The sequence below is a fragment of the Macrotis lagotis genome, chromosome 1 (assembly GCF_037893015.1).
Source record: "Macrotis lagotis isolate mMagLag1 chromosome 1, bilby.v1.9.chrom.fasta, whole genome shotgun sequence".
Taxonomy (NCBI): Eukaryota; Metazoa; Chordata; class Mammalia; order Peramelemorphia; family Peramelidae; genus Macrotis; species Macrotis lagotis.
Window position 1 is genome coordinate 703,725,073 of NC_133658.1, and position 15,542 is coordinate 703,740,614.

General features: G+C 34.5%; 1 protein-coding gene and 1 long non-coding RNA gene across 3 annotated transcripts in view; one reads left to right on the top strand and one right to left on the bottom strand.

Annotated features, from left to right (window-relative positions):
* The window catches only part of KCNH7 (potassium voltage-gated channel subfamily H member 7), a 625,928-nt gene that overhangs the window by 425,422 nt on the left and 184,964 nt on the right, over positions 1 to 15,542 (top strand). Inside the window, exon 4 of the mRNA XM_074215839.1 lies at positions 13,322 to 13,750. Within this exon, the coding sequence (XP_074071940.1) occupies positions 13,322 to 13,750 (429 nt within the window). The remainder of the gene's footprint in view (positions 1 to 13,321; positions 13,751 to 15,542) is intronic.
* The window catches only part of LOC141507830 (uncharacterized), a 355,670-nt gene that overhangs the window by 241,081 nt on the left and 99,047 nt on the right, over positions 1 to 15,542 (bottom strand). For both annotated transcript variants that reach the window (XR_012474279.1, XR_012474280.1), the window contains exon 2: positions 3,516 to 3,688. This is a non-coding gene — a long non-coding RNA (uncharacterized LOC141507830). The remainder of the gene's footprint in view (positions 1 to 3,515; positions 3,689 to 15,542) is intronic.

The following is a 15,542-nucleotide window of genomic DNA, read 5'->3' on the forward strand; positions in this document are numbered from 1 at the left end:
AAGTAAAGAGAGCCTGGTCTTTCTGTATTCCTTGTACCACCGTCCCTTCTAACCCAACTAGCATGCCAACAGTATCAGCACTGCCCCTGGCTATCCTCTTCTATGGAGAGGCAGACCAGGTATCAGATACTATCTATCCAGACCACATAAGCCACACCTATACATCTGGACAACCTATGTGGAAATACATACTATATACTAGTAAATGTGCTAATTTCTCATTTTAGGGCAATTTGCCCCAATATTTCACATTACTGGAAGGTAATTTCCCAAAATATCAAAACAATGAAAAAAGTCTATTCTTCTTTCTAATGTGTAAGTAAATTGAGTACACAGGGAGTTTATAGGCACCCAGAAAATTTAATCTTGAATTAATTCAGCACATGTTTACAGAGAATCCATTGACTACATAATAACATAGGATTAAATTCTGTAGAGCTTTTGAAAAATAAATAATAGAAGATATAGCTTCTGCCTCAAGAATTAATAATAATGTAGTTTGGAAAATCATGCATAAATAAAATAACTAGAGAACACAAGGATGTAGAAACAGGATCTCCCAGCATGGCATGCCCTCATCAGAAAGGATGATGTGTTCTAAGAGCAAGGCAGAATTGAAGTAGCTCTTAGGAACCATGAGATGCACAAGTTTAGAGTACCCACCCCAGGTGTTCCCATGGACTATTTGTGCCTGACCTGTGGAAGAGCAAAATGAGCTCATATAGGTCTGCTCAGTCACAGTCAGCCATACTCTAACTTGTCTCTAGCATAGTGGTGCCGTTTTGGTCTTCTTCAGTAATGAAATATAAGAACCACTCATCATTTAAATATTGAAAGATCATAAGAAAAAATTGCTAGAGGAGTTGTATCTTAACCAGGGCTTAAGGAAAGGCGTCAGATCCTATCTATCTAGGCCATACAGAAGCCACATCTATATATTTGGACAACCTATGTGGACATACATATCATATATTAGTGTGTTTATTTCTCATTTTAGGACAGTTTGCTAGAAAGGAGACAATAGTTCCATACAGAGAAGGAATAGTTTTAGATAACACTCAGGTCCTACTAGAATAAACAAGGCCATTGTGAAGTATGATAATGGACAAAGTTGAATCAGTATAGTTAACAAAAGAAAGAAGTGTCCTGATAATTTAAATGTTTGATGAATATTTTTCTGGTAATTAACTAATGAGTAATATGGAAAAGGAGAAAGGCTGGAAGTATATTTATCAAATAAAAGACTTTTGTAATAATTCAAACTTGAGGTGATTGAAGAAGGACTGAACTAAAATGTTGGTTAGGAAAATGGAAAACAGGATCATCAATTTTAGAGGTTCAGGAGACATAAGAAATCATCCAGACTGAAGGGTCTTCACCTTTTTTTGTATCATGGCTTACTTTGTGATATGGGGAAGCCTATGAACCTTTTATCAGAAAAATATTTTCAAAGATATTAAAAATACATGGGATTAGCAAGGAAAGCAATTATATTGAAATATAGTTTTTAAAACATTTTTAAAACAAGTTAATGGATCCAATTTTAGAATTCATTTCTTAGAGAGTTGTCTGAAATTCCTGAGAGTTTAAATGATAAACAATTTATCCATGAACATTGCAGTTAGTATATCTAAAAAATAGGACTTAAACCAGGTCTTCCTGTCCCTAAGGCAAGTACTTAATGTCCACTACACCATGGTATCCCTTATATTGGCCCTGTTATAATTAACAAAATACAAATTCATTTTAAAATAATAACTATAATACCTCTTTGTCATGAATTTCCTCAAACAATAGATACTTTTTAAAGTTTATTTATTTTCATCCATATGCACATGTATATTTTTAAGTTACAACATTTCCTTCTACCCTCCCTTCCCACCCCCTGCCCTCAGTGGCGAATAGTCAGGTTAGCATGGTACATACATATTTTGATAAACATGTGTATGTAATTTTGATATGAGGAATTAGGATTAAGGGAGAGAGATAAATAAGAGTCAATTTTTTTTGTTCAGCATATTCTGAAGGGGTGTTTCTGTGTGTGTTTTGTTGTGTTGTGTTTTTCTTCCTCTGGATGAGGATAATATAGTCCATAACCAGTCTAATACAGTTGCTCTAGCTCAGTGGACTGCTAAGAGATGCTGCTTCCATCTCACAATGTTGTTAGTGATATATACATTGTTCTCTTGGTTCTAATCCCTTTGCTTAGCATCAGATCCCATAAATCATTCCATGCTTCTCTAGAGTCCAACCATTTATGATTTCTTATAGAACAATAATATTCCATAGTACTCAAGTACCATAACTTACTTAGCCATTCCCCAATTAATGGGCATCCCCTCAATTTCCAATTCTTTGCCACTACAAAAAGAGCTGCTATAAATATTTTGGAACATGTAGGACTTTTCCCTTTCTTATAATTTCTACTGAATATAGACCTAGAATTGGAATTGTTGGGTCAAAGAGTATGAACAGTTTTATTGTTCTTTGGGTATAGTTCCATATTGCTCTCCAGAATTGTTGGATCCGTTCACAACTCCACCAGCAATGCATCAATGTCCCGGTCCTCCCACAACCTCTCCAACATTGATCATTTTTCCTTTTTCTCATCTTGGCTATTCGTGTGAGATGATATCTCATTGTTGTTTTAATTTGCATTTTTCTAATCAATAATGATTTGGAGCATTTTTTCATATGATGAATCAATAGATACTGATAAGTCAATATCTGGTCACTGGACTCAGATGGCTCAGGAAGAGAAAGTGAAGTTGATGATTTTGCATTGCACCCCCTCACTTAAATCCAACTCACTTGCATGTCATGATCATCTTTGTAAATGAAGGACAAACAACAGCAACATTAAGTTGCTATTGACACCTATATCATTGAAGATTCAGTATTGGATCCTGGGGTATGACTTTTAAACATTTCTGTAATTAAGCTTAAGCATGTCTGTTTTCCAAAAAGAAATGAATGACAAACCCATGGGTACTGAAGGTTCACAGGGCCACAGAAACATTTAGAGCTAAAAAGAGATCCTACCTGACAACTAGTCCAATCATCTGATTTTATAAATGAGTAAAGAATATCTTTTATTTCACCCACCACAGAAAATACATGACTGCAACAACATAGGTGCTTGTGAATAAATGCATGAAACACAGAACTGGCAAATAACTTTTTCTAAAGTTCTTCTAAACCCTTTAGACCCTTTCTAAAAGATAAAGATACTTTGGGAGACTGTTGAAAAGTTATTCTCTATTCACCTGGATCATCTGAACAACTCACCATAAAGCAGTTTCATAAGATCCTGGCTTCTTGACTCATCCTATAGGATGGTTTTAGTCCTCCAATTACAGAATTATTCTTTTTATCCAAAAAGCATTCTAGTGAAGAAATATTTTCCTTCTAAGAATTCGGAATCTTTCAAACTCAGAAACTCTCACCCAGGAACTGAAAATCACTCACGAGGTAAAGACTTGAAATAACCATTCTCAGGATCACTAATCTCTTACCTGTGCTCAGATTCAGTATCTACAGACCCAGAAACTCTCCTTTCAAGATTAAGGTGAGAAGTTATAGGTCACCTTTCATTTTCTTCTCTTGCAAGTTTACTTTTTGCCTTGAGGACAGAGAAGTGAATAGAAGAAATCCCATCCACCACCTTGCTGTGATCAAATTTGGAAATCTAATAGAAAGAAAGTACAGGAGATACAAAAAAAAAGGATCAGATCATATAGATCACAAAAAGGTTAGCTCTTCAAAGTATAATCTATCCTCTTTTCCCTTTAGGGGCAACCCCAGTTACTAGGAACCAATCAGAAGGGTTATCTATTTCTACTTAGTTAGAAGACTAAGATGCATGTCTACCTCCATGGGAAATACCTGTCTAAAAAAGTCTACAACCTACAATCTCATCAAATCTATTGAAATGTTCATCAAATTGATCAAGGGTTCTTCTGATCATACTCCAACTTACTGTGAGTGGGAATATGATAGGAACAATATCCTAATTCCTGCCCTCGTGAAAGAAAAAATAATTCTTTTTGTTCTTCTTTAAAAGGTATTGATACCATCCTCAAGATTTGACTGGCTCAGGGGTCTAAAAGGTTAAGGATATCCTATCAATTCCTGGTCACTTGAATACTAAAAAACTAGAATGCTTTCTCTAATACATGGCACGCATGAAGTGCAGACTCAGGTCCCAGTGGTCTTGACTTGGGTCAAGAGGATAAGATCCAGGTCATGTTCTCTAGGTAGGGGTTAATGAGCACAAATGGAGAAGACCCTGGTAATAACAGATATCAATGACAGTAGGCAGAGATGTGAGCCCCAGAGAGAAGAGTGGCTCCTAGAAACATGGTAGTCCAGTAGAGAAAGCTAGACACCGGAATGCACAGGACATAAGATTAACCCAACTCTAACCCCTCATTTATTCTAATTCTGAGCTGATTGGCTCTACATTGCTTCTAAAACAACATTCAATGATTATTATACAAATCCTACCCATGGAAAGCATAGAGGACCAAGGAGTGGAATTGCTATGAATGACTTGCTTTAGGTGGCTCAAGCTTTTGACTTTGCTTCCTCATCATTTGAATGTATCCAAGTCAGGAGGAACTCTGGCATTCTCTGTGATGCTTGGCCAATGTAACACAATGGGAAAATTAAGTCAAAGGAGTTACACTTAGGGTTCCTCAATGCCTATCCTTGTTGAATAACCTTCTCCTGGTAGCATAATGTAAATTCTTTTTGCTAACTATTAAATGACTTATGAGGGTCTCATCTTATTCCAATACTAATCACAAACTACCAGAGACTATCCTGAGTCAAGCTCCTACCATAACAATAAAAATATATATTTAAAAGAGATCAACAAACTCAAAAAGCTTAGAAACCAATGAACCAGTGAATAGGATTTTAGAAAATATAGATATGATAGACCTCTGGAAAAAAATTAAATGGCCCTAGAAAGGAATATATGTTTTTCTCCATAGTACATGGCCTCTATACCCAAACTGACTGTGTTCTAGGGGGAAAAAAACCTTACAATCAAATGCAGAAGGACAGAAATATTAAATGCACCATTTTCAGATCATGATGCAATAAAAATTACATGTAATAAATGCAGAAAGATAAACCAAAAATTAATTGGAAACTAAAAACCTAATGTTAAAGAACGAATAGATCAAACAACAAATCACAGAAATAATCAACAATTTTATCCAAGACATCACACCAAAATACATGTGATTTGGTCAAAGCAAATTTTAGGGGAAATTTTATATTTCTAAATGTTTATATGACTAAAGTAGAGCAAGAGGAAATCAATGAATTGCACAAACAGCCAAAAACACTAGAAAAAGAACAAATTAAATTCCTCAAGTAAATACCAAATTAGAAATTCTGAAAATCAAAGGTGAAATTAATAAAACTGAAAGTAAGAAAAGCATTGAACTAATAAATAAAACTAAGAGCTGGTTTTATGAAAAAATAAAATATGCAAACTTTTCATTAATATGATTAAAAAAGAAAATAAAACTACCAGTATCAAAAATGAAGAGGGTGAACTCAACAACAATGTGGAGGAAATTAAAGTAATAATTTGGAGCTATTTTCCCTATAGATAACATAAAATATTATATGAACATAATTACAAAATACTTTTCAAAAAAGTAAAGTCAGATCTAAACAATTGGAAACATGTCAAGTGTTCATGATTAGGCAAGACTGACAATAAAAATGATAATTCTATCCATATTAAATTACTTATTTAGTACTATAGCAATCAAACTACCAAAAATCTATCTTACAGAGCTAGAAAAAGACTAACAAAAATTCATCTGGAGCAACAAAAGGTCAAGAATATCAAGAGAGTTGATGAAAAAATGCAAAGGAAGGTGACCTAGTTGTACCAAATCTAAAACTATATTATAAAGTAGCAGTAATCAAAATTGCCTGCTACTGGTTAAGAAAGAGAGAAATGGACCAGAGGAATAGAATAGGTACAAAAGAAGTAGTAGTGAATGATATAGTAATCTCCTGTTTGATAAATCCAAAGACACTATCTTCTGGGATAAGAACTCACTATTGGACCAAAAATGATTGGAAAACTGGAAAACAGTATGGCAAAAATTAGGCATAGACCCACATCTCACACCCTATATCAAAATAAAGTCAAAATGGGTGCAGGATTTAGACATAAAGGACGATAACATGGACCAGGCTGCCCAAAATGCAGCCCACAGGCCACACGCAGCCTACAGTGTGATTTTATGTGGTGACCTATGGGTTTATTAACTGTTTTAGCAAACAAAGCCTAATTACCACAGAACTCTCATTAAAAATGGCAAATCAAAATATGTTGTCTATTATTTCAATAAAATCTTCCAAAAGTAAGGTTGGACAGCCCTTCCATAGACAAATTAAGAGAAAAAGAAATAATCTGTCAGCTCTATGTAGAGGGAGGAAGTTTGTGACCAAACAAGAAATAGATGACATTATGAATTGAAAAATGAATGACTTTGACAATATTAAATTAAAAAGGTTTTGCACTAATAAAACCAGCACAATCAAGATGAGAAGGAATGCAGAAAACTGGGAAACAATTTTCATAGCTAATATTTCTGATGAAGGGCTCATTTCTAAAATAGGGAAGTAAATCAAATTTATAAGATTATAAATCATTCCCCAATTGATAAATGGATCAAAGAATTTGAACAGGCAGTTTTCAAAAGAAGAAATTAAAGATATTTATAGTCATTTAAAAAATGCTTCAGGGGCAGTTAGGTGGCACAGTGGATAGAGCACCTGTCCTGGAGTCAAGAGTACCTGAGTTCAAAGCCAGCCTCAGACACTTAATAATTACCTAACTGTGTGGCCTTGGGCAAGCCACTTAACCCCATTGCCTTGCAAAAAAACCTAAAAATAAAGTTTCAAATCATTATTGATTAGGGAAATGCAAATTAAAGCAACTATGAGGTACCACCTCATACCTATCAAATTGGTTAAGATGGCAAAAAAAGAAAATGATCAATGTTGGAAAGGATGTGGGTAAATTGAGACATTAATGCACTGTTGGTGGAGTTGTGAATTGATCCAGCCATTCTAGAGAGCAATCTGGAACTATGCCCAAAGAGCAATAAAACTCTTCTTCCTACCCTTTGACCCAGCAATACCGATATTTGGTCTATATCCTAAGGAAATCATAAAAAATAGGAAAACATTCACATGTTCAAAAATATTCATAGCAGCTCTTTTTGGAGTGACAAAGATTGAAATTTGAGGGGATGCCCATCAATTGAAGAATGACTGATTGGGCCAGGGAGATGTAGACCCAGAACCAATTGGAAAGTGAATAACCTCATTTTATAGATTGAGTGGATCAAAAAACAAATTATAGAAAGAATTAATTATTTTATCCTAGATAATGACAATAATGAAACAACATACCAAAACCTAAGGTATTCACTCGAATTGGCTGTCAGGGGATATTTTATATCTTTAAATGCTTACATGAATAAATTAGAGAAAGAGGAAATCAATTAATTAAATATGCAACTAAATTAGAGAAAGAACAAGTTAAAAATCCCCAATTAAATACCAAATTTGAAATTCTAAAAATTAAAGTAATAAAGTAATAAAATAAAAATAAAAAACTATTGCATTAATAAAAACCAAAAGTTTGTTTTATGAAAAAAACAATAAAATTGATAAACCTCTGGTCAATTTGATTTAAAAAAAAGAAGAAAACCAAATTGCTAGTATCATAAATGAAAAAGGTGAACTCACCACCAATGAGGAGGAAATTAAAGTAATAATTTGAAATTATTTTACCCAACTCTATACCAATAAATTTCACAATCTAAGTGAAATGGATGAATATTTGCAAAATATAAGTCGCCCAGGTTAAATGAAGAGGAGATTAAATACCTAAACAACCCTATCTCAGAAAATGAAATTCAAAAAGCCATCACTGAACTCCCTAAGAAAAAATCTCCAGGGCCTGATGGATTCACAAGTGAATTCTACAACACATTTAAGGAACAATTGGTTCCAATTCCATATAAACTCTTGGAAAACTAGGGGAAGATGGAACTCTGCCTAACTCTTTCTATGAAATAAATCATTATGGTGCTGATACCTAAACCAGGAAGAGTTAAAACAGAGAAAGAAAATTATAGACCTATCTCCCTGATAAATATAGATGCAAAAATTTTAATTAAAATCTTAGCAAAATGATTACAAGTTATCGCTGGGATAATACATTATGATCAAGTGGGATTTATCCCAGGAATACAGGGTTGGTTCAGTATTAGGAAAACAGTTGGGTTTATCAGAAATTATATGATCATATCAATAGATGCTGAAAAGGTTTTTGACAATATACAGCACCCATTCCTACTAAAAACACTAGAGGGTGTAGGAATAAATGGACTGTTTCTTAGAATAATTAGCAGTATCTATCTGAAACCATCAACAAGCATTATATTGAATGGGGAGAGTCTAGAGTCATTCCCAATACAGGGGTGGAACAAGGATGGCCATTATCACCACTACTATTCAATATCGTATTAGAAATGTTAGCTTCAGCAATTAGAGAAGAAAAAGAAATTGAAGGAATTAGAATTGGGAAGGAAGAGACAAAACTCTCACTCTTTGCAGATGACATGATGGTCTACCTAGAGGATCCCAAGAAATCATTCAAAAAACTACTGGAAACAATTAGCAATTTTAGCAAAGTTGCAGGATATAAAATGAACCCTCATAAATCCTCAACTTTTCTATATATGACTAGCAAGATACAGCAGGAAGAGCTAGAAAGAGAAATCCCCTTCAAAGTAACCTCAGACAATATAAAATACCTGAGATACTATTCCCAAGGCAGACTCAGAAACTTTTTTGAAAACAATTATAAAACACTTCTCACACAAATTAAATCAGATTTAAATAGCTAGGCAAACATCAAATGTTCATGGGTAAGTAGAGCTAATATAATAAAAATGACAATTCTACCAAAACTAAGCTACCTGTTTAGTGCCCTACCAATCAAAATTCCAAAAAATTACTTTTACTGAGTTAGAAAAAGTTGTAAGTAAATTCATATGGAGAAATAAAAAGTCAAGAATTTCCAGGGATTTAACAAAAAAAGTTCAAAATAAGGGGGCTTAGTCCTGCCTGATCTAAAATTATATTATAAAGCATCAGTCATCAAAACTGTCTGGTATTGGCTAAGAAATAGAGTGGTAGACCAGTGGAATAGACTAGATGCAATAGCAGGAAAAGATTATAGTAATATGATGTTTGATAAACCCAAAGAGTCCAACTATTGGGATAAAAATTCTCTCTTTGATAAAAACTTCTGGGAAAATTGGAAGTTAATATGGAAGAAACTTAGATTAGACCAACACCTCACACCCTATACCAAGGTAAGATCCAAATGGATACAGGATTTAGACATAAAAACCAATACTATAAGCCAATTAGAAGATCAAGGACTAGTTTACCTGTCAGATCTATGGAAAGGGATGCAGTTTATGACTAAGGAAGAGATAGAGAACATCACCAAAAACAACCTAGATGATTTCAATTTCATTCAATTAAAAAGCTTTTGCACAGATAAAACTACTGTAACCAAGAGCAAATGAAATGTAGTAAACTGGGAAACAATCATTACAACTAATGTTTCTGACAAAGGATTCATTTCTAAAATATACAGAGAACTGAGTCATATTTAAAAAAAAAGCCATTCCCAAATTGACAAATAGCCAAAGGATATGCAAAGGCAATTTACAGATGAGGAAATCAAAGCAATCCTTAGTCATATGAAAAATTGCTCTAAATCATTGCTTATTAGAGAAATGCAAATTAAAGCTTCTCTGAGGTACCACCTCATACCTCACAGACTGGCCAATATGACCAGAAAGGATAATGATCATTGTTGGAAGGGTTGTGGGAAATCTGGGACATTATTACACTGTTGGTGGAGCTGTGAACTCATCCAACCCTTCTGGAGAGCTATTTGGAACTATGCCCAAAGGGAAACAAAAATGTGCATACCCTTTGACCCAGCAATATCACTACTGAGTCTATATCCTGAAGAGATGAAGAAAAAGGGTAAAAACATTACTTGTACAAAAATATTTATAGCATCCCTGTTTGTGGTGGCAAAGAATTGGAAATCAAGTAAATGTTCTTCAATTGGGGAATGGCTTAGCAAACTGTGGTATATGTATGTCATGCAACACTATTGTTCTATTAGAAACCAGGAGGGATGGAAATTCAGAGAAACCTGGAGGAATTTGCATGAACTGATGCTCAGTGAGATGAGCAGAATCAGAAAAACATTGTACACCCTAACAGCAACATGGGGGTGATGATCAACTTTGATGGACTTGCTCGTTCCATCAGCGCAACAATCAGGCACAATTCTGGGCTGTCTGCAATGGAGAATACCATCTGTATCCAGATAAAGAACCATGGAATTTGAACAGAGTACAAGGACTATTCCCTTTAATTTAGGGGGGAAAACTGATATCTTATTGTCTGATCTTGTTATCTCTTATACTTTATGTTTCTTCCTTAAGGATATGATTTCCTCTCTCATCACATTCAATTTGAATCAATGTACAACATGGAAACAATGTAAAGACTGACAAATCGCTTTCTGTGGGGGGGGGGAGGGAAATAAGATTGGGGGAAAATTGTAAAACTCAAAATAAATAAAATCTTTAATAAAAAAAAGAATGGCTGAACAAATTCTGGTATATATGAATGTTATGAAGTGCCATTGTTCTGTAAGAAATCATGAGTAGGGGCAGCTTGGTGGCGCAGTGGATAGAGCATCGACCCTGAAGTCAGAAGGACTTAAATTCAGATCCAGCCTCAGACACTTAATAATTAAGTTACTGTGTGACCTTGGGCAAGTCACTTAACCTCATTGTCTTACAAAAAGAAAAACAGCAAGAAATCATAAGCAATCAGACTTTAGCAAAGCACGCAAAGACTAGCAAGAACTGTTGCTGAGTGAAGTAAATAGAACTTGAACATTGTATACATTAACAACAGCATTATGAGATGATTCACTATGATGGATGCAGCTCCTCTCAGCAGTTCAGAGATCAAGGACAGTCCTGAGAGACCTGCAAAGTACAATGCCATCCACATCTAAAGAAAAACTAATCTGAATGCAGAGCAAAGGATACTATATTTACTTTTTAAAAACTTTTTTCCTTTCTCAGTATTTTTTTCCTTCTGTCCCCTTAGTTCTAGTTCCTCATTCTAATGTTTGTCCTTCATTTTCAAAGACTACAAAATCAGGGAGGTGATGCCATGGCAAGCACATGAATTGGATTTGAGTGTGTGGGTGTGGGGTGGGGTACTGTACTAAGTCACCAGCCTCACTTTTCCTCCAGAGTCATCTGAGTCCAGTGGCCAGATATGAATCGGGATGACTGGAGATGACCCTGGATGGGAGGCAATCAGCGTTAAGTGACTTGCCCATGGTCACATAGCTAGTAAGTGGCAAGAGTGTGAGGTCAGATTTGAACTCCCATCCTCCTGAATCCAAAGACCAGTGCTCTATCCACTGCACCATCTAGAGTCTCCAGTCGTCCTGATTCATGTCTGGCCACTGGACCCAGATGACTCCAGAGGAGAAGGTGATTTAGCACAGTACCCCCTCACTCAAATTCTATTCATATACTTGTCATGGCATCATCTCCCTGCTGTCATGGTCTTCTTCAAGAATGAAGGACAAACATTATAATTCCTCTTTCACAATAAGACTAATATGGAAATGTTAAACATGATTGTACATGTAAAAGTTTTATTAGACTTTTCGTGCCATGGGAAGGGTGGAGGGAAAGAAGGGTGGTAGAAAAATGTGGAACTCATAATTTTGCAAATGAATGAATGTTAAAAAAAACTTTGCATGCCATTGGAAAAATAAAATAAAATTTCAATTGAAAAAGAAAAAAGAGGGGCGGCTAGGTGGCACAGTGGATAGAGCACCGGCCCTGGAGTCAGGAGTACCTGAGTTCAAATCCAGCCTCAGATACTTAATAATTACCTGTCTGTGTGGCCTTGAGCAAGCCACTTAACCCCATTGCCTGGCAAAAACCTTAAAAAAAAAAAGAAAAAAAAAAAGAAACCAATGGACTAGAAAATCTGTAGTATTTAGAGGCACCAGAGTATCATAAAAAATTGACTTGGATGCTTTCCCTAATCTCTTCATTTTCTGCACCCAGACTTCTTTCTTGTTCTCTTTATTTATATTACACACTCTGGGATATATTTGGAATGATCGTTTCAAAAGTCAAAGAAAAAACAAAGATAATCAGTACAATGTTCTCTCCACAGGTGGAGAAATAGACCATACTACTTCCTTCCCTAATTAAAGGCCAAAACGTTTGCAGAACTTCATAGTGACACGGAGAGTGATCTAATGCATTACTTGAACCCCTCCCACATATAATCAAATTTCTCAGTAGTCTCCAATATGCCTACTACTTCCATCAAGTTCATCTCCTTAATATTTCTCCACTGTACTACCATGATCATTCCTCTATCTTTCCCTTTATTTGTACTTCTTACTGTCCTCTTCCTGTCTCCCATATTCACCTAGTTTATTAATGCCTATAATAAATATGGCACCTATGGAAATAAAATTGATTTGTGTATTCAATTTCAATAATATAGCATACTTTAATATAATACAATTAATTATATATACTTTAATATATTATCGTTTATTTTCAATGTGACTAGGCAACTCTGATATTCAAAAACATGTATTCTTTTACCTCCTACTTGGAATAATTATACTCCTTGTCATTCTTATAGAATTCTTCAGCAGAGTTGTTCCAGATATGGATGACTCAGGTATTAATTTATTTTTTTCAGTTGTTTTTCAGTCCTGACTCTTCATGACCCCATTTGGGATTTTCTTGGCAAAGATCCTGGACTAATTTGCCATTTTCTTCTCTAGCTTGTTTTACAAATGAGGAAATTGAGGTAAATAAGGTTAAGTGACTTGCCCAGGGTCCCATAGCTAGTATATGAGGCCAGATTTGAACTCAGGAAAATGGATATTTCTTTCTTTCTCCAGACCTGGCACTCTCTACCCACTGAACTACCTAACAGTCCATTCATTTATAACTCATCTTGTTGATATAGATGTAAGTGAACACTTATTGGCTGTTTCTATACACATACACACACACACACAGGCTGAAGAAATGTTTCATTTTTCAAAAAATGACTTATAATTTTTTTTCTTTTCTTATCTGTTATTTCCTTTTCTTTTTGCATTTATCTGTAGGTAAGCTTTTTGGGTTCAAGTTACCTGGTTTGAGGCTCCTAACTTACCGAAAGCAATCCTTACCACAAGAAGATCCAGATGTGGTGGTGATTGATTCGTCCAAGCATAGTGATGACTCAGTGGCCATGAAGCACTTTAAATCCCCTACAAAAGAAAGCTGCAGCCCCTCTGAAGCAGACGACACAAAAGCACTGATACAACCTAGCAAATGTTCTCCTCTGGTTAATATATCAGGGCCACTTGATCATTCCTCTCCAAAACGGCAATGGGACCGACTCTATCCTGACATGCTGCAGTCAAGCTCCCAATTGACCCATTCCAGATCAAAGGAAAGTATTTGTAGTATACGAAGGGCATCTTCAGTGCATGATATAGAAGGATTCAGTGTCCATCCCAAAAATGTGTTTAGGGACCGACATGCAAGTGAAGGTATGTTTGAAAAAAAAAAAATTAAGTATATTTTGATATATCCTGAGAGATCATTTCCTCATTGTGGTTGATTTTAAGTTGGACCTTTAGGCTAGGAGGAAAAACTTTGACAAAAAGTAGAGTTTTGAAAGTGTTAAGGCTGATTTTCATAACTATTCCTATTGTAACTCCAAATGGATGACCTGACTTTCTGTGCTTTTAATTCTCCAGTATTACAACAGGTATTCTCTATGTACCCCATTTGGTGTTAATTAATTGATGTTGCTTATGAGACATTCTTAGGTGATAAACAGTAGTGGTGTACAATATCATTCATTTTTATTATATTTAGCAGATCATTGTATGTCCTGGAAGGAAAAAAGAGTTCAGAGATAGCTGCTATGAATAGAGAGGCATTCTATTAAACAATTATTTCTAAAGAAAAATACTAAGTACAAAGAGGTTCACCGAAATAATCAAATAGTTGAAAATAAGCCTAATTTTGTTGTATATTTCTCCTCTTGTCATGCATAAAATCACCCTTTATATCTAGAATGCATTCCCTATAATTTAAGTTCATTTCTTCTGTCAAAATTCATATTAGGTGCCCCCCATATGAAACCTTCTCTGATAACTTGTAATTCCCTGAGGAAAAAGTGATCTCTTGGGGGCAGCTAGGTGGCACAGTGGACAAAGCACTGGCCATGGAGTCAGGTGTACCTGGGTTCAAATCCAACCTCAGACACTTAATAATTACCTGTGTGGCCTTGGGCAAGCCACTTAACCCCATTGCCTTGAAAAATCTAAAAAAAAAAAGTGATTTCTTCCTCCTCAAATGATCCTAGAACACTATTTTAAACACTCTTTTTCCATTTCCTAGTTTATCATCTATCTATAGTACATATTTCTTATTTCCTATATTAGATTATAATCTCTTTAATGAAAGAATTGAGTTATTTTCATCTTTATGTTTCTAGTATTTAACATAGCATCTTGCATATAATAAGTAATTAATACTTTTAATCAAATTAGAAAAGTCTGGGTTTTTAATAATATAATGGCCTAAATATGTCAATCATATAAACTCTTCTGCCATAAAATTTATACTGTATTTCATAGTAGGATAAAATGCTGTCATTTTTTAAATGAATTATTTTTAATTATTGGTATACTCTAATTCATTCAAAAGAGTTAATCTGAACCAGACAGAAATATTTCCTTTGGTCCAGGATACTTTTTAATTACTTTAGGGGATATAAAAATACAAGATTAAGCCTATTACTCTCTCCACCAAGATACTCATAATCTAATTGCAAAGTCAGAAAACATACAAATGCATAATAGCACTTAGCAACAATAACAACAAAATCCTACTAAAATGCAAATTAACAACTTAAAACATAATCCCAATTTAATAAATTTAGAATTTGTGATAATTCTTATATAAACAGAACTAGTACTAATTAAGTTTTTAAAAAATTAGTAAGCAAGTAAAATATTATACATAATAGATATAGCAGTTCAGTTTTGCCTGGCTTAAGTCCCCATTTAAAATACTGTTAAAAAACATTTTATCATTGACAATTTACATACATTTACTACACTAGTAAAAATAAGATTTTTCTCTATATTAATTAAATTAAGTCTTATAGTGTTTCTATTGAAAAGACCAACATGACTGTTTTGTTAATTAGCTTAGTAATATATTTGGTAAAATTCAAACTATTTTCCATTAAAACAGTTTGAAATTCTTCACTAATTCAGAGTCATCAAGGGTCATAAATGTTGATGACTTAGGTTTGTTTAATAAAGG